Source organism: Pezoporus wallicus, unplaced genomic scaffold (genome assembly GCF_028554395.1).
Source record: "Pezoporus wallicus isolate ANWC-B61680 ecotype Strahan unplaced genomic scaffold, APGP_CSIRO_Pwel_v1 contig_8476, whole genome shotgun sequence".
In the NCBI taxonomy this organism is placed as follows: Eukaryota; Metazoa; Chordata; class Aves; order Psittaciformes; family Psittacidae; genus Pezoporus; species Pezoporus wallicus.
Genome location: NW_026641139.1, coordinates 19,828 through 39,380, shown reverse-complemented (window position 1 = coordinate 39,380; position 19,553 = coordinate 19,828). Strand labels below are relative to the sequence as shown.

The 19,553-nt window shown below is 49.3% G+C and overlaps 1 protein-coding gene and 3 non-coding genes across 4 annotated transcripts; 1 reads left to right on the top strand and 3 right to left on the bottom strand.

Annotated features, from left to right (window-relative positions):
- Nucleotides 1-6,227: 6,227 nt before the first annotated feature.
- Nucleotides 6,228-6,309, top strand: TRNAS-AGA (transfer RNA serine (anticodon AGA)). Its single transcript has one exon. It is a non-coding gene; the product is annotated as a tRNA-Ser (tRNA).
- A 5,466-nt stretch (nucleotides 6,310-11,775) lies between these two features.
- TRNAQ-CUG (transfer RNA glutamine (anticodon CUG)) lies at nucleotides 11,776-11,847 on the bottom strand. Its single transcript has one exon. It is a non-coding gene; the product is annotated as a tRNA-Gln (tRNA).
- Nucleotides 11,848-16,202: 4,355 nt separating this feature from the next.
- On the bottom strand, nucleotides 16,203-16,274 carry TRNAM-CAU (transfer RNA methionine (anticodon CAU)). The gene has a single exon. It is a non-coding gene; the product is annotated as a tRNA-Met (tRNA).
- Nucleotides 16,275-17,003: 729 nt separating this feature from the next.
- On the bottom strand, nucleotides 17,004-17,947 carry LOC130606117 (olfactory receptor 12D2-like). The gene is given in 2 exon segments (XM_057422136.1): nucleotides 17,004-17,789; nucleotides 17,792-17,947. Coding segments are annotated over 2 exon segments (942 nt in total).
- Between the last annotated feature and the right edge of the window lie 1,606 nt (nucleotides 17,948-19,553).

Here is a 19,553-nt window from a genome sequence, read left to right as displayed (position 1 = left end):
TAAGGAGGTGTGGTGTGAGAAGTGGCCAAACTTAACAGGTAAGAGAAGGGAGTTTGAGGACCTTGCAGGGTATGGAATAGTAGGCTGACTGGTAACCACACCAAATGATACTATGTAAATCTGAGGTGATCTGTGTAACAGTTGTAGTAAGAAATATAAAACTTGGGTATACATACCACAGAATTGGGACACGGAAGGAATATTTTTAGGCGAAAGTTGGGTTCATTTTGGGTGGAGACAGGGACAGAAAAAGAGCGGTGATGCACCGTGGAGCAAGCCTGGCAAACGGAAAAGGATGGGGACATAAAGAGACAGGTCAGGTATAAACATGCTGCTGGTCAGTAACCTCTGGCCAAAACTTGTGCCTGATCTCCAAAATATGACTCATTGAACTCTGTTCCTAACCCTTTTCTATATTGGTGTTCTGTGTATGACACTGGGTATGTGATCTGCTGGTGAGCTTCAGGTTGGACTAGCCTATGGGTAGGAGGAGACCAGCATCTGGGTAGAGCCCCAGTAAGAGATGGTCCAGGGTCTGGGCATGCGTCCTGGATGGTGCCTGTATTGATCTGTATGGAAGGCTGCATGAGTGCTGTGTATACGCGCCTATTCTGGAAATATGGGCTTAGCCTCACCTCTGGCTGCATCTGGGAAATGGGGAAAAGCAGTAGTCTTGCCTTCAATAAACCAGGAGGACAATTCTCCTTAAAGTTCACTCTATTCATCTTTTCCTAACACAGTCTTCATATGCAATATCTTCACTTTTGGAGATGTTCATTCCCAGTGACTATAGATGAAACTAATGAAGAGTTGAACAGCTCTGCTGGAAACAACTGATATTATGTATAGTGACCTAGTCAGGTGTTTTCATCAGGCTGGAGCCACTGCAAGAAAGATTGATCAGAGGGATAAAGTCACTAGAGAAAGCTACATCCATTAGGTCAATAGATGTCATTGTTACCATTATACTAAAGAGTGATCCAGACATTCCAGTGCTCCGTATCAGTGAAGCCAAATCTTATCTTGGTAAGTGTTGTAAAGTGGAGAGTTTTATATAGAGTTAAGTCATGGTTATTAGGCATTGATGCATTACTTTGCAGCTGTCAGAACACAACACCAGAAAAATTGCAAAGCACAGCTATCAACACAAATGATTATATCTGCAAGGATCCATGCAGCTATGGCCTTGGGCAAGATGGTGAAGGACAAAAGAAGTGTCTAAGGACTAATTTCAGAATTCTAGTGAATCAAATTAAACCAAAGCCAGAACAGTGGTCAGGATGTTTCTAATCATGGTCATCATACACAAAATTAAAAAGCCTAGAAAAGGAGAAATAAACAGTTCAGAAACATTCCCATATTCCAAGGGCAAATCAGCCATTATTGATATTGTTTCTAGTACAACGGTGTGCAGCAGCAGAAGGCAGAGCACAGCGCAGAGCTCCCCTCCACTACTAAAGCCTTGCCAAATGTAGACAACACAGTGCCCACTGGGAAAGCCATAAGGCATAGCACTGATGTAATAAGGGCAGAGTCTAACCCAGTTGGAATCACATTCACACTGTCCCAGGAAAACATGTGGTTATGAGGTTTTCCCTCTGGTTGCATTAAAAACGCACTTTGGGAGGAATGAGCCTATGAGCTCTGGCATCCATGGCTTTCCTGAGTCCAGAGCAGCATGTTCACTCAAGTCCACAGCACAGTGGCTCATATTTGCCTGGAGTTCAGGGGCTTTCCCAATTCTTTCACACCCTGATGACTCCCAGCTGCTCTGGGGGACTGATCCAATGTCCCACTGAAGACTCAAATGTACAGAATGGGCCACCCCAACTCTGTCTCAGGAAAAAGAGAGGTGAGGTTCTGAGCCTCTCCTCAAAAGCAGGCCATCCAGGCCAATGGCCTCTAGCATGAAGTTGCTGGACAAAACAGGTCAATGGGTCTCCTTCAGGGAAGGATGCAGCATCTCTTTGATCATGCTTCTATGCATAGATTTCCTTGTTTCCCACAAGTTCTGGACAACACAAGTTGAGCCCAGACCTCTGGAAAGAAGAAGCCTTAGGGCCTGGTTAAGTCATCAAAGGACATAAGGATGAAGATCCCAAGGAAAAGTCACTTGAAAGAGACTTGCTTAGACCACTGGTCTGGTATCCTTGGTTTTCAATCTCCCTTTGTTATCTGGGCTTGTGGGTGGAAAAAACAGGCTGTGGCTGATCCTGATAAGCTGCAAGCATTGTTCTCATGGCATTCACTCCTGCCTGCAAAGAGCATCTCTGCTGGAACAGTCTAGGCTGACTACAAACCCAGTCCTTTCTTTCAGGGACACACTGTCCCCTTGCGCCCCAGACTGGCCTCTCTCCCTCATGGAGAACACTGGTTGCTCTCCTGAGATGGCTCCAGACTCAGGTGCATTTTGCTGTGAGCCTTAGCGGAGGCACTTTCCCTCATGCCTTGGGACCAGCACATTGCCCATCAAAGAAAAGTCCGTGCTCAGTGGGAAGAAGCTCCCTGCTTGAGGGAGGAGAATGCCCATCTCCAGAGCAAACAGTGCTGCATTGAAGAGAGCACTGCATGCACTTGGCCATTTGGTTAGAGACAGTCAGATGGACATGCAAATTCTGGTGGGCAGACATCTCTGCATCTGAGCCCCACTGATCCTTCCTGCTTGGAAAACCCTCCTCTTCCCAGCTCCCCCCAGCCACCTCCATGAAAAGGACAGAGGTCTCAGGGGTTGACTATTTCCCTTGCAGGGCCAAGCAGAGGCAGCCCAATATCAGCCTGAGTAGCCACCAGCACAGCACTTCAGCCCACAGAGAGAGAGAGAGCAGTCTCAGGCTTACCTTGCTCTTAGAGGAAAGGGAAGCAAGAGAGGAAGATGCAGAGCCTGGAGCAGAGCAGGCTTTTATGCTGTGTTCCAGAGCCCTGGGGGAAACCAACATTCCTTGCTCATGAAGCATCTGAACACGTAGTAGTTGCTGCTTGCCAAGGACTCGCTGATGATGAAGCCCTTGCCTCTTTCATCTGAAATACTGTGCTCCCGCTTTCTGTCACTGAATATCAGAACAACTCATCTGTGCCGCACCTTCATAAGATCGATCAACTCAGATGTCTCAGGCATGTGCAGAAGGATATTTAGAGTGTGTTTCCGTCCTTTGCCTTATTAGCGGTGAGCGTGGCTATCAGTCATGGTCAAATTCAGTTATGAGCTCACCTCAAGTGCTTTCCTATCAGGCACTACGGATAACATCGGAAACACATGCTCCCCACAGGTCATTGTAGCGACACAGGAGACACTGAGTATGTTCAATCAGAAGGTCAAGACTGCACAAACCCATACGTGAGGTGAAACTCAGCTCTGCAGGGATGCAGCAAATCTCAACAGCAAGGAAGGACCATGCTCCATCCCTGGCAGTGTTCAAGACCAGGTTGGACGAGGCCTTGGATGATATGATTTAGCGTAAGGCGTCCCTACCCACATCAGGGGGGTTGGAACTAGACGATCTTAAGGTCCTTTCCAACCCTAACTATTCTATGATTCTATGATTGTGCACCATAAGGAGCTTTTCTGCGGGAAGGAGTGATGGCCATGAGCACCTTGCGTATGCTCATCAGGCTCTACCACGGCCTAGTTTTGTGATGAAAGAGATGCCCTCGATCTTCTCTGAGTGAGACCCACACCCGATTTGTGATGTGGAAGAGTTGGCAAAACCCCTGAATTGCAGGCTAACATGAGCCCCACTGCTGTGGACTTCAGTGGAGACGATGCCCTTTCTCAGGGGTGTCAGGCACACCACAGCTATAGCTTCAGGTGCCGGTTTCATCAAAGAGCAAAACAGGTGAATGAGCGTGTGTGTCTCTTTCAGGAAGGATGCGGCAACTCTTTGATCACCCTCCTAAGTGCTGATTTCCTTGTTTCCAGCAGGTTCCCCACTTCCCAGTTTGAGCCCAGGCCCCTGGTTGGAAGAAGCCTTAGGGCACGGTTTAGTCATCAAGGGGCGTAACTATGGAGAAGTCACTTGAAAGAGCTGCCTGACAGTGGTCTGCTATCTGTCATTTTCAATCTCCCTTTGTTACCTGAGCTTGTGGGCAGTAAAAACTGTCTGTGGCAAAGCCTTAGGAAGCATCGCCTCTTCTTAGGTCCTGATCCTGACAAGGTACTTCAACCACCAAGACGTCTACTGACAAAGTGACACAGCCAACCAAAAGCAGTCCAGGAAACTACTGGAGTCTGTCGTGAACGACTTCCTAGTAGAAGTGATGGAGAATTCGACCACAGGAGAGACACTGCTAGACCTGCTCCTTTCTAGTGCAGAAGAACTTATGAAAACGGTCAAGACAGGAGGTAGCCTGGTCAGCAGCAATCATGTCTTGGTAGAATTCTCAGCCTTGAGAGGTATAGAGTAGGTAAAAAGTAGAGTCAGGACCCTACACTGTAGAAAGACAAGCTCTTGGCTGTTTAAGGCGCTACCGTGTGCGATCCCTTGGAAAACGGCCTCAGAGAGAAAGGATGCTGAGACCTGGGACATATTGAAAGATGTTTTTCTGGAGCCTCTAGAAATCCTAAGATGCAAGAAGTCCGACGGGAAGCAGGAGGCTAGCTTGGGGAAGGCAAGGCCTCTTAGCCAAACTGAACCAAACCAAACCTAACCAAACTAAACAAAACTAAAAACATACCAAAGATGCACAGGCAGTGAAGGCAGGGATACACATCCTGGGCAGACTACAGGGAAAGTCATGGGCGTCTATGGAGGGCATCAGGAAAACCAAAGCATTGCAGGCGCTGAAGTTGTCTGGGGCCATGAAAAACAACTAGAAGGCATTCTTCAGGTACATAGAACAGCAAAGGAAGGTGAAAGAAGTTGTAGCCCCACGCTTTAGGTGAGCCAAACGAGAGGCCTGGCTGTGACCAACATGAAGAAGATGGAAGTTCAAGACCATGTCAGGAACTTGAAAGTGCACCAGTCCTTTGGGAACTGAGGAGATGCACCCGAGAGTCCTGCAGGAACTGTCAGAGGAAGTTGCTAAGCCGCTATCCGTCCAAATAGCAAAGTTGTAAGATACCCAGTGGCTGGAAAATGGGAAATACGCACCCCCACCCCCAGATATATAAAAGGGAAAAAGGAAGACCTGGGGAACTGCAGGCCGGACAGTCTCACCTCTGTATCCGCAACAGCAAGAAAGGACCATTGTGCACTATGAGGAAATTCTCTGCGGGAAGGAGTGATAGCCACGAGCACATTGCTTAAGTTCATCAGGCTCTACCGCGGCCTGGTTTTGTGATGAAAGAGACGCCCGCGATCTTCCCTGAGTGAAACCCACACCCAAATTGACCTGTTTTGCTCAGCAAGGGTGTCCCAGACACCAGATGCCTGGATGACATGCTTTTGAGGAGAGGTGTGGGGAAGGGAGCCGGAAACTCACAGCCCATTGTTCTGGGTCAGGGATGGGGTGGCCAGTTCCATGCATTTCAAATTACAAAGGGACATCGGATCAGTCTCCTAGAGCAGCTGGGAGTCATTGTGATGTGGAAGTTGGGAAAAACCCCTGAATTGCAGGCTAACATGAGTCACGCTGCTGTGGACTTCAGAGGACACAGTGTCCTGGATGCAGGCAAGCCAGCGTTGCCAGAGCTCATAGCCTCAATCCTCCAAAAGTTCTGCTTCCTCAAAGGCATTTCTGCCTTTGTCATCACAATTGCTCTCAGCTGCTCTGAGAGATGGACTCGAGGTCCTTTTGTAGGTTGAAGTGCAGGGAAGCCTGTAAACACTGCGCTAACACAAATCCCACAGACAGCCTCACCATGCAGATTGTTTTCTGAATGTCAGCAGAGGAAGGACTGTAGCTTGTTTTGCTTTAAGCAACGGTTGAACTAGAAAAGGTTTGAGTAGCTTTGTCCCCTTCAGACAGAGAGTCCAGTTCTGAGAGGCTCCTTTTTCTCCAGTGTTCCATAGGCCATAAGCTGCAAGCGACATGAAGTTGTCTCAGCTCTTAGCTGCCAGGGACGGTGTTGCACCCAGTTCCAGGATGTCCCTGCAGTGCCGGCTCCTGAACAGGGTCAGTCAGGGCCTCCAGGATGCCTTGAGATAACACAGAGAGGTCTTTGACTCATTACACGTGCAGTGAAAGTTCCGGCTACAAATCTGGAAGTGGAGCATTGCCCTGAAACTCCCCGGCAGCCGGGTGTCATTGCACAGGCACTGTGATCAGCGGGGCAAAGAGGGCTGCATCAGGTAGTTGTGGCCGAGTGGTGAAGGCGATGGACTAGAAATCCATTGGGGTTTCCCCGCGCAGGTTCGAATCCTGCCAGCTACGGTGAACAGCTGCTTTTTGGGCTGCTACCAAATGACCAGGTTTCTGCAGTGGCTTCCAGCTCCACAGTGTGCCTGGTCTCAGGTAGACAGTTAAAGCCCTTTCCTTCTTGGTCTTGTCCTGGTTGAATGGTAAACTCTGCTCCCATTGACAAGGTAGGCATTTAAGGTGAAGACTATGGACCTGGGCTGAGTATGAGCCGTGAAAAGAGCTCAACTATTGCTGGTTCTTGCGTACAACTTAAGAGGCTGGAGGCATGGGGGTATTCTGCCCAACCAGTCCCCAGCAGGGGCAAAAATGAACAACTTTTCCAAGGGGGCTTTTCAAATTTAACTGAAGGGTGAGATGATGAGAGGTGGGTGTGATCCGTGCCCTCCTGTTCTGGGAAAGATGTGGACTTGGCAAAAAAGGACATGGCGGTGGCTGTCCATCATCCCCTGCCTCCACCGACCCTGATGGGTGGGACAGAAAAGAGCCAGAGGCTTCCCAGAGGTCTTCGTTCAGTTGCATGCCCAGCTGCCCCTACTAGAGCAGCGGCAGAGGTTGAGCTTCTGGTAGCCTGCCTGCGTGGTTTAGCAGCTAAAGGAAAAAGTAAACTCTGAGAAGCACATGCAGGAAGAGCCTACAGAAAGAGGAGAGAAACCCACATTGCTGGCACATGGTCGATTCCCTGTAGCCATGCCACCGAGGCTGGGGAAAGCACTGCAAGGGAGAAAGAACCTCAGAGAGATTCTCAGCAGAAATAAAGAAGGAAAGGGCAGTGGAAAGGACACTTTAGCGTGCTCACATCTGCATCCCCGTGCTGGCCCTCTCTGTCTGCCTTTTGCTTTTCCCTCCTCTGCCTGCCTGCTCTGGCCAGCAGTGTTGGGCAGGACAGGAATGGCTCCAGGCACAGAGAAAAGGGGTTTCTCGGGCTATGGCAAGCTGCATGGTGTCAGGGGCAGCCCTGGGCTCTCAGGTAGCAATAAGGCTAGGGCTGTGCAAGGTGGGAGTACAAGTCAGGGAAAGGAGTGTGGTGTGAATGTGTAAAACAGACCTTTGGACAGGGGTGAGGAAAGACGGTGTTTTATGTTGGTGTTTCTGTTTCTCACTACATGGATCTGTTCTAATCTGCAGCAATTTCCACACCCTCTATGCCCCGACTCCCCTGCCAAGGTAAGCCTGGTTTGCCCGTAGGAGTTTTTGCTAAGCTGTGTTTTTCAAAGTCATGACCCATCCTGTTTTCAGCTCTCTGCATCCATCCCCCAGCGTCTGGGAAGAAGTGAGCAGCTGGCTGGGTTTTGTCTGCGATTATACCACCAAAGGTGCATAGCCACAAAGGCACATCCACATGCATAGTACATGCAGAGCTGGTACAGGAATGAACGTAGTCTGAGAGAGGCACTGTTACCAGCACCCAGCAGCGAGAGTGTCCGCATCCAAGATGTCACTCCCAGGGACCAAACACAGACATCCCAGCAGCTTGAGGTCCTTTGCATGCAGGGGACTGGAAGGACGACTGGAAGGGACTGGCCAGGCGCTTATGTGGAGGAGCAGTAGACAGGTCACTTTGTGACCTGACAGAGTGAGGCAGGCAGATTGGCAAGTGGAGGAGCAGGAGGCAGTAATGCTCCCATGAGCATTGGTGGTATAGTCGAGAGCACAGCTGCCTTCCAAGCATTTGGCCCACATTCGAATCCTGGCCAATGCAGACAAGCTTTTCTTCAGCCTGGCTCCAGGGTGCCTTGCTTCTCCTGCTCCAGAGGAGCCCATCTTCCCTCAGGACGTTCAGGTCCCACGGGGCACTGGAGCCACTCCTCTCTGCTGCCTTGCCTTGTGGCTAGTTCTCTGGGCTCCTCCAAGCCGAGCAGGCCTTTGAGCATGGCCCAGCTTGCAAAAAGCAGAGAGCAGGGGCTGCTTTGGACCACTGATTGATTCTCAGGCTGTCTTGAAGCACTGGATTAGGTGCCCAGAGAACATGTGGATTCTCCTTCCTGTTGAGTTATCTCACTCACGTTCCACTAGGTCTCAGGCACTGAGCTGCCTGCTCCAGCTCTTTGGCTAGCCGTGCTCCAGCTTTACCCTCTCTCAGTCCTGCTGGTTGGAAGGCATTTCAGGTAGTCAAAGTGCATTCCCCTTCATGTTGGGTATCTGACTCAGCTTCCACTAGGCCTCAGGCACTGAGCTGCCTGCTCCAGCTCTGGGGCTGGCCCTGCTTCAGCTTTACCCTCTATCAATCCTCCTGTTTGGAGGGCATTTCAAGGGGTCACAGTGCATTCTCCTTCCTCAAGCAGGGAGCTTCTTCCCACTGAGCAGGGACTCTTCTTTGATGGGCAATGTGCTGGTCCCAAGGCATGAGGGAAAGTGCCTCCGCTAAGGCTCAGATTGAAAACGATGGATAGCAGACCACTGTCAGGCAGGTCTCTTTCAAGTGTCTTCGCCATGGGATCTCCATAGTTACGCCCCTTGATGACTAAACCATGCCCTAAGGCTTCTTCCAACCAGGGGCCTGGGCTCAAACTGGGAAGTGGGGAACCTGCTGGAAACAAGGAAATCAGCACTTAGGAGGGTGATCAAAGAGTTGCCGCATCCTTCCTGAAAGAGACACACACGCTCATTCACCTGTTTTGCTCTTTGATGAAACCGGCACCTGAAGCTATAGCTGTGGTGTGCCTGACACACCTGAGAAAGGGCATCGTCTCCACTGAAGTCCACAGCAGCGGGGCTCATGTTAGCCTGCAATTCAGGGGTTTTCCCAACTCTTCCACATCACAAATCGGGTGTGGGTCTCACTCAGAGAAGATCGAGGGCATCTCTTTCATCACAAAACTAGGCCGTGGTAGAGCCTGATGAGCATACGCAAGGTGCTCATGGCCATCACTCCTTCCCGCAGAAAAGTTCCTTATGGTGCACAATCATAGAATCATAGAATAGTTAGGGTTGGAAAGGACCTTAAGATCATCTAGTTCCAACCCCCCTGATGTGGGTAGGGACGCCTTACGCTAATTCATATCACCCAAGGCCTCGTCCAACCTGGTCTTGAACACTGCCAGGGATGGAGCATGGTCCTTCCTTGCTGTTGAGATTTGCCGCATCCCTGCAGAGCTGAGTTTCACCTCACGTATGGGTTTGTGCAGTCTTGACCTTCTGATTGAACATACTCAGTGTCTCCTGTGTCCTACAATGACCTGTGGGGAGCATGTGTCTCCGATGTTATCCGTAGTGCCTGACAGGAAAGCACTTGAGGTGAGCTCATAACTGAATTTGACCATGACTGATAGCCACGCTCACCGCTAATAAGGCAAAGGACGGAAACACACTCTAAATATCCTTCTGCACATGCCTGAGACATCTGAGTTGATCGATCTTATGAAGGTGCGGCACAGATGAGTTGTTCTGATATTCAGTGACAGAAAGCGGGAGCACAGTATTTCAGATGAAAGAGGCAAGGGCTTCATCATCAGCGAGTCCTTGGCAAGCAGCAACTACTACGTGTTCAGATGCTTCATGAGCAAGGAATGTTGGTTTCCCCCAGGGCTCTGGAACACAGCATAAAAGCCTGCTCTGCTCCAGGTTCTGCATCTTCCTCTCTTGCTTCCCTTTCCTCTAAGAGCAAGGTAAGCCTGAGACTGCTCTCTCTCTCTCTGTGGGCTGAAGTGCTGTGCTGGTGGCTACTCAGGCTGATATTGGGCTGCCTCTGCTTGGCCCTGCAAGGGAAATAGTCAACCCCTGAGACCTCTGTCCTTTTCATGGAGGTGGCTGGGGGGAGCTGGGAAGAGGAGGGTTTTCCAAGCAGGAAGGATCAGTGGGGCTCAGATGCAGAGATGTCTGCCCACCAGAATTTGCATGTCCATCAGACTGTCTCTACCAAATGGCCAAGTGCATGCAGTGCTCTCTTCAATGCAGCACTGTTTGCTCTGGAGATGGGCTGTGATCAGTCACTCCACAAGGGCTTTAACTCCAGTGTAATGGGACCTATTACAAAAGGGGCAACCCGCTGGGCCAGGGAGGGCGCTGGAAGTTGTAGAGTCGCTGCGTGTATTTAAAACAAGATCTGCCCACAGAGAGAGATGAAGAAGACAAGGACATGCTAATATTGAGGTTTGTGCTCCCTGCCTGCTCTGTGTTTCAGCTTTGCCTCGCTCACCGAGAGATGTCTTGCTTCAGACCATGTCCCCCACGCCCCTGCGGCACCTCTGGCCCAACGCCACTTGCAAGCAGTTGCAGTGAACCCTGCATCTCCCGCTGCGCTGACTCGACGGTGTTCATTGAGGCCTCCCCAGTGGTGGTGACCCTGCCGGGCCCCATCCTCACCTCTTTCCCGCAGAGCACAGCCGTGGGATCCTCTCTGTCAGCTGCTGTTGGGAGCTCCCTCAGCACTGGCGGGGTTCCCATCTCTTCTGGGGGCTCCCTTGGTCTCGGGGGCTCAGGCCTGTGTCTGCCTCCCCCCCGCTGCAGTCTGAACTGCTGAAGCTGGCGGATCATCCCCTTTGGAGCCGGAAGGAGGACGTGCACCCTGCATGAGCAGGAGCGTGGCCACGGCTTCCAGATGGGCTGCGTGTCCTCTTCCCACCTGGCAGGAGGGTCCTGTGCCCACTGCTCCTCACTGCTGGACGAGCCTCGCACTGCCTTCTCTGTCTCTGCTTTGCTCTGAGCCCCTAAGAGAAAGGGCTCCTTCTCTTCTGCTTTGCTGAACCTCCTACTGAGGTGGAGAGGGATCTGGAGTCAGGGACTGCTCTTGGTGGCCTGGGAATACCACCAGGTGAAGCAGAATGGGAAAAGGGAAGCTCTTTCTGTGGACCTTGTCCTTTGGAAACGGGCCCTTCTCTGTGCCTCCCCAAACCCTGCAGACGTCTTCCCTGGTCTCTCTTCTGTGCCCCTGCATTTGCTCCTTCTGATTAAAGACTATGTGCAGCATATCTGGAGTCTCGTGGTTGGTTGTTCTCCTCCTCCCTCACTTACCTGCTGTGCAAGGAGAGATCTGCTGTCTCTCATGACAGACAAGCATGGACTACTGCCATGTTTAGCTGGAGCTCCCTGAATTGATCGAGGATCAAAAATAAACAAGTTGACAAAGAGAAACAGAAAAGCCCCAGAGAAACTGAGCGAGGAAGAAGCAGTGGACAGAGTTGGATCTGTGGCTACTGCCAGAGGTATTGGTGGTCAAAGACGGGAAAAGGTTGCTCAGGGAGTAGAAGATTCTCCATCTTTGGAGATGTCTAACGTAGAACCAGACAAGGCCAGGAAAAACGTCCCCTGCTTGACCTGGACCTGGACTTTGTGATCTCCACCTCAGGTGTTGCGTGATTTGGTGAGAAACTGCTGGATGCCCCCATGCAGGAACAGCCAACAAGTGCAACAAGTGCACAGAGGGTGCAGGGGCCAATGATCCAGATCAGAGTGCGTGACACAACTGACCCAGCAGCAAAAGCAAGGCTGTCAAGGTGTAAGCATGCTGAGCAAGCCCTGAGGGAGCCAAAACCTTGCTCAAGGTCCCACTGAGATTTGAACTCAGATCGCTGGATTCAGAGTCCAGAGTGCTCACCATTACACCATGGGACCTCTGGGCGTATGCTCCATAGGTCTTTCCCCTGCAGCCACCCTGGCTGAGACATATGCTCCTGGCTCAGCCTGCCAGTCTTTCCATCTCCCTGGCCATCAGTCATCAAGGGCAGCATTCTTTCAGGGACACTGGGCACTTTTCACTCACAGAAGAGGAAGTAGCACAGCATTTTGTGCAAGCCTCGCATACCCTCTCTCAAAAGACACAGGCTGGTATCCCCGGAGAATCTTCCTGTTGCCTGATGAAAACTGCTGAAGACCTTTCCAGCTTAACATCCTCATCACTCATACCTCAAAGCGGACATTCACAGCCCAGTGATCGGTGGTTCAGTGCTTGCACTTGTGGGATCTGCTGGCGTTTTCCCCTTTCAACTCCGCATGCGGGACAGATTCTCAATCTGCCACTCTAAGTCATGGCCTGTCCTTTTTCTCACCTTGTAGCTCCTACTAAGCAGCCTTTGCCCAGATACCCTTACTCTCAGTTGCACTCCGAGCCAAGCTCCTGACCTTGACGAATGAGGCAATCATGACAGGGGGCAGCGGACGTGCTTCAACTGCAAGACCAACTAGTAGGAGGACCCAAAGCAGTTTGTTATGGGTTGCACAAGCTGGGCTGCCTTCCTCTGCTGGGGCAGTCTAGGCTGACTTCAAACCCTGTCCTTTCTTTCAGGGACACACTGTCCCCTTGCGCCCCAGACTGGCCTCTCCCTCATGGAGAACACTGGTTGCTCTCCTGAGATGGCTCCAGACTCAGGTGCATTTTGCTGCGAGCCTGAGCAGAGGCACTTTCCCTCATGCCTTGGGACCAGCACATTGCTTTAATCTTCTGATTAAAGACTATGTGCAACACAGCTGGAGATTCGTTGTGGTTTGTTTTCCTCTTCCCTCAGTTAGCTACCTGCTCTGCATGTGCTGATGTATCTTGCTACTCAGAGCTGTTTTGGAGGCTACAATCACGTAAGTTGCTCAGGCGTAAAACAAAGTGTCCTACGTGCAAGCATGCAGCCAACCACTAGATTCAGTGGCACTGATCTGTCTTGGAAATAATACATCCCTCTCCTCAATGATGCACCATGAATTCCTTTCATTCCTCACTGCTGCTAGAGATTTATGAACTTTGGGGCAGGTCCATGTCTTTTCCTGACTGAATGATGTTGTTTCATGTTCCTCTCTTGGTCAAACCTGCTCCCAGCAGAAAGTGGAAATCCTTCTGCAAAGTTTCCTTCTTCTGTTGATTTCTGCATGCCTTATGCCCTTACAGGGACTCCTCACGTGTGACCGTGAGGCTGATTCCCACTTTTGCACAGCTAGGGGCTCAGGCAGCCCTTCTAAAGGGTCACTGAGGTGGTTAAGGACTTGGATCATCTGTCATACAAGTACAGGCTGGGAGAGCTGGGCTTGGTTAGCCTATGGAAGGAAAGGCTGAGAGGGCATCCGATGCTTTTCTCTAAATATATGGGGCAGGAGAATGTACAAGTGGATTAAAGGATAGAGAACCATCCTCCTGCTTTCAGGTAGAAAATCTAGTTCTAAGAGGCTCCTTGTGTTTCCCTTGGTCCACAGACCATAAGCTGCAAGAAAAATTAAGTTGTTTCAATTCTTAGTTACCAGGAACACTATTACACCCAATGCCAGTAAACTTCAGGTTGTCTCTGCAATGCGGGAGCCTGGACAAGGTAGGTCAGCAGCCCTGCAGGTTGGCTGGGGTATTGGTCTCCAAGACATGCAGTCTTGATTGTTCAGGATAGTATTTCAAACCAAGTTACAGTGCTTAGCAGAGTCTGTTTCCAGGGAAGAGCGTGTTACAGGAAATAACACTTTGGTATTAGCACAGGCATTGTACGTACCAACATCCCCTCTGAAAGGGAGGAACCCCCACACTTGATCAGCCGGCACTGGAGAGTTGGAAAAGGTGGAGGATGAAGAGCAAATTCACTCGAGTGTGACTTCGAGACGTTACATAAAGGACAGGCCTCCTCGTGCTGATTCCCCAGATATGCATATCTGGCCTTGTTAAGCATAATGCATGCTTTGGTTCCCGCCAGGGCATTGTTGATCTTCATCTGTACCCTGCCACAGCAACATGCTTTTCTTACTAGGTGCAAGCAGCAACAGCAGGAGGTCCAGCTCTAGGCCAGACCAAAAATCCCTCTCCTCTCTCTGGCTCCTGTACCAACATCACAGTGAGGATCCCAGCCTGGAGCCACCTCAGCAGGAGAAATACACTCATCTCAGAAGGGTGTTCTCCAGGACCCCAAGCAGCTGACACTGTATCAGTATTTATTTCTCACCAGCAACCTTATCTGGGATCCCTGGGGGAGAAACTGGAATGAAGAGAGAAACTGTCCAACAAAACCAGATGTATCATGGTAGACAATGGAAGACCAGAGGCCAGTTGCTTTTCACCCAAGCTTACAGGAACACCATGCTGCCTCATGTGCTGCTCTAATCACAGCAGTCTGGGGTAGCACAATGGAGTTTACAAGATGAGTGGGTTGGGGACACGGAGGTGTTTGCAGGAGTCTGGAGAGCAGCAGAGGAGGGTTCTGTGCCTTTGAGCATGGCTGGTACAGCGATCAGCAGCGTTCCCTGTGAAGCAGCTGCTCTGTGCTTGCTTGCTTCCTTACTGGTGGGAAGCTGAGCAAGCAGCTCTGGAAAAGCAAGGCACCTTGAACACCATCAGAAGCAAAGTTCTAGGTGTGTTGGCCAGGAATCAAACCTGGGTCAACTGCTTGGAAGGCAGCTATGCTCACCACTATACCACCAGCTCTCTCTGTTTAGGGCTTTCACTATCTCATCTGAGTCACAGACCTGTCTCGCTCCTGCTTCTCAATGGACTGGCCAGCTTCCTCCTTCCAGCCCCTTGCACATACACTTCCTCAAGCTGATAAAAGTTGGTGTGTTTCTGCATATGTGAGGTGCTGGCTGGGGAATCAACTGCACTAGCCACAGACTTGTGGAGATCAGCATCAAGGACTATCCAGGGTTGGACCATAACACCAGGCAACCTGGTGGAGTTCCAGACATGGACTCTGTCTCGAACTATGGTACAGCATAGTGGTTTAAACCCAGCTGGCAACTGAGTACGACACAGCTGCTCGCTTACACCTCCCCACCCACCCTGGGCTGGATGGGGAGGAGAACTGAAAAAAAAATGTAAAACCTGCGGATTGAGATAAGAACAGTTTAATAGCTAAAATAAAGCACGATATAATACTAATACTAATAACAAGGGAAATAACAAGGGGAGATACTATAAAACAAAAAGAGGGGGAAATATAAAACAATGAACACAAGTAATGCACAATACAATTGCTCACCGACACAAGCAGTCATGGGTCCCTTCCAGGTAGCTCCCCCCAGTTTATATACCGAGTATGATGTTCTATGGTATAGAATACCCCTTCTATGGTCACTCTTTTCCCTATCTTCAGTGGGATGGCAGGCATAGAAAATAGGATGAGAAAGCTTCCAGGTCAAGATAAATACAGGACCATGGAAAACACTATTGTGGGCAAAACAGACTCAGCATGGGGTGAATTAGCTTTTTGCCAAATGAAATAGATTCATATAGCAAGAAACAAAAGGACAAACATAAAACACCAGCTTTCCTCCCACTTACCCAGGCTGAACTTCACTCCAGACTCCTCTAACCAAGTGGCACAGGGGGAATGCATTCTCCTTCTGCCCTTTCTGAACCTCTCACTTTCTCCTCTCTCTGTCTCACATGTTTTACCCTTTCTGGAATATGTTTTCACAGGGAGGTTACAAATTTGGCTGATGGCACAGCTGTGTCCTGAAATGGGTCTACTGTGGAGATGGAATCACCTGTGTGCGATGCAGGGCAGCCCCTTAGCTCCTCTCACAGAGACCACCTGGAGCACCCCTTTTGCCCTAAACTACCCAACACCTAGCCACATATAGCCAATACAATGCCCATTGGGCATGGTTCCTTGGCCCTGTTCCTGACTGAACACACTACTGGCCATGGCAGAAACAGACCAGGACAGAGAAAGCCCCCAGGTGGTTGAGCCGACGACCTTGGTGCTCTCCAGACTAGCACCAGGCTTGTCCTGCTCCGTCCCTGGAGCCTGGGTGTCCGTGCTCGTGGCTGGGAAGTTGGGATTGAGCTGCCTGATGGGAAGGCAGAAACACCGACGTCCCCAGGACACCCACTGCCTTGTGGGGGGAAGGAGCTGAGGGAGAGCCAGGGCCATGGGTGCGCAGAGAGCAGGAGCGCAGCAGTGTGCGGAACCTTGCTGAAGGCATCAAGGTGGTGGTGTCCCCTGCCTCTGGAGTGAGAAGAAAAAAAAAAAACCAACAAAAAAAAACCCAACCAAAAGCAAATCACCAATTAGCAGAGGATGGTTTCGATCCATCGACCTCTGGGTTATGGGCCCAGCACGCTTCCGCTGCGCCACTCTGCTCCACCGGCAACCTTTTCTTAGACCTTCCACAGCCCAGCCTGATGCTCTGCGGCACTGCCAGCACCTGCGCTTGTTCTCACACCTCTTTCCCTTCCTCCTACCTGTGCTCTCCACATAGTTGTCCTTTTCCCCGAGCAGTTTGAGCTCTCCATTAACTTTGTTTGTACAAAACTTTTGACCTGGCTCGCCCCAAACTCTGTCAGGTGGATCACTTTTGAACCGGGACTCTCTTCTTTTATTTGGTCTCCCTCTGGACCCTCTTCTGGGGCCAGTGTGGTTTGTCCTCCCACTTCTGAGATGTTTGGATCCCATTCTGAGGTCAGTTTCTTGTGCCCTCCGGGATAGTTTGCCCCCCGCCCCAGCCCCGGATTCGTTTAATGCTCTAGTGGGAGAGACTACGTAGCCATCAAGTAATCATGTGACAGTTTAGATCATCCAGGAAAACTCCATGGTGCTGTCAGCTGTGCCTCAAATCTTGCAGTAGACACACGTTTCTGTATTGGAAGCCAGAGACCACATGGGGCACGATGAGACGTCTAAAAATGATGGAAAAAGCATTAAATCTGTGAATAACTCCCCTGATTTAGATCTGTGCATTTCTAAGTGCAGTGAACTACGTGAGATAATCAGTAGTTTTTCAGAGTCTTGCAATACAGTGTCCTTTTGACCTCTTTCATTACAAATATGAGAGGTGGAGTCATGACATCCCGCATCTTCTCCTTGTTTTTGTCACTTTCCTCTGGGAAAGGGTTGTCTCCCTAACATTTTTTTCAGGGCAGATCTCACCTCCTGATTGCTAAGGGTGTATATCAAGGGGTTCAGAGCTGGGGTGACAGCACTGTACATGAGAGACACTTGCACATCCATTCCAGGGGAGCTTACTGAGGAAGGTGGTGCATAATTGAAGGGCACTGGTATGTATAGCAGTGCCACAATGATGAGGTGGGAGATGCAGGTGGAGAAGGGCTTCCATCTTCCTTCCTGGGACTGGACATTACAGAAGAGGAAGGAGGTAATATAGAGATGGGAGAGGACTATGAGAGTGATGGAGACTAGGACAATAGATGTGGTGACAGCACTGAGGAGGGTCATGTTGAGGCTGGTACTACCGCAGGCCAAATTCAACAGTGGCTTAATGTCACAGCAGAAGTGATGGATGTGGTTGCGGTCACAGAAACTCAGTTGAGAGGTCATGACTGAGTGCATTGTGGCATGTACAAAGGCAGGGGACCAGCTGGCCAGAGCCAGCAGCAGACAAGTCCGTGGACTCATGACAAGGACGTAGCGCAAAGGGTTGCAAATTGCCACGTAGTGGTCATAGGCCATGGCGGCCAGGAGCACAGCCTTGGTACTGCCCAGGAAGTGGAAGAGGTGGAGCTGGGCGAAGCACGCACTGAAGGAGATGGGTTGATGCCCAAAGAGAAAGCCTGTCAACATCTTGGGAGCAGTGACTGCGGAGCAGAAAATGTCCAGGCAGGACAGGTTCCCCAGAAAGAAGTACATCAGTGTGTCTAGAGCCGGGGCTCAGATATCACGATGGCCACAATGGCACCATTTCCCAGAAGACTGGTAAAGTAGAGCAACAGAAAAGAGATGAAGAAAAAGTGCTGCAGCCCCTGCATGTCGGTGGGGCCCAAAAGGATGAACTCACTGACTGCTGTTTGGTTCAGCATTGCTAGAACAATAAGAAGCAAAGGCAAAATGTCAGGGTTCCACAGTTGTGAAGAGTAACAGTATTACAAAACTCACTGGCTTCTGCACTATTTTAATGCAAACAAATGCACAAGAGAGCAAAACACAGCACATGTAATCAAACATAAAAGCAGCATTGAAAGTCAAGACAGTAACACGGACAGAGGAACTTCAATGTAGTCTTCTACTTTCTGTTAGAAGAGGGTAGAATATTACAGAAGGTAAAATATTAATATAAAAACTTCCACCTATGCGTCACAGCAGAATATGTAAGATGCAAAACATTGCTGTTTGTTCACCTTCAGACGCGTTCGTATTTCAATTCTGCTAAACTGGAACTTTCTGCTGCAAACTTTGATCTCATCCTAGCGCTTCTAACTCATGATGTGAATCAGTCCTGATGCTTTCTTTCTACTGGTGTGCCGACATTTCATTATGCCAATCTCAACTTTCACATTTGTAATGGTTAGCACCTCTCACAGACAGTTTTTTGCTTTTAACAATTGCACAATTTCCATTCTTTTTATCAACAGCGCCAGAAGGTGCTCCAAGTAGTTTTTGCTGTACATTCAATGCAGTGATGATTAATACTGATGAATATAACAAATGAAAAAAAAAAAATTGCTTCCTAGATATTTCCTGTAAAGTTGTTAAACACATATAGATGATCTTTCTTGCCCGTTCCATTGTACTGCATACTTTCATTGAAAATAGATGATTTTTGGAAGTCATTATGCTGTATCTCCAGCCCTGTCACTCTTTTTCTCTTACTTCTTCAGCTTATTATTTCAGCATGAAAACAGCAAGCAAGCAGAAAACTTTTCAACTGATTTCATAATAAAAGAACATCAGCATGTAGCCTTAAGGTAATTTAGGCACATACGTGTTCACTCTAAAAACCTGATCACATTCTCTGAAAATACTTTTAGTCTGATCTCTGAACAAGCTCTGGTGGAAAGATTAGATTTGATAATATTATAGACTTAGGAAAATTTTAGTCAGACATCTGTGTTTGAAGAGATCTAGGTACAATTCTAATTTTAAGACTCTTACTTAAAGACTAATGCAAAAAAAAAAAAAAAAAAAAAAAAAGGTTTTGCATGCAGAAGCATACCTATCTTTCCAACTACAGAAATTCCATCGTGAAAAAGGGTAATTCTGCACAAAGCTCACCTCATCAGCAATCAGCATTTTCTCACTGTAGGAAGACCGGGGCAGATAATGAGCCAGAAGGCAAAGCAGAGGACAGAACAACTTAATTTCTGGGGTTATAAGACAGAATTTGGGTTCTCCTTTTATTTGTCCATATTGACTTGGCATTCTTCTAGCTCAGAGATTAATACTGCAGGTGTGATGAGAAGGACTACTGCAAGTTCCCAGAGGCTTGTAGTTATTCAGGTAGGATGCAAGGAGGAAGCTTTGCAAATTGCACCAGAAGTCTCTCATGACCTAGTTAGAGATGGGGAGGGAAAGTCTTTTTGCCGTGTCTAGAATGTGCAAAATATTGACAACATCACACAGGAAGTAAATTGCCTGCTGCTTTGGCAAGTCTTCTGAGACGAGATTTGTGATTCAATGGTGAGTTGC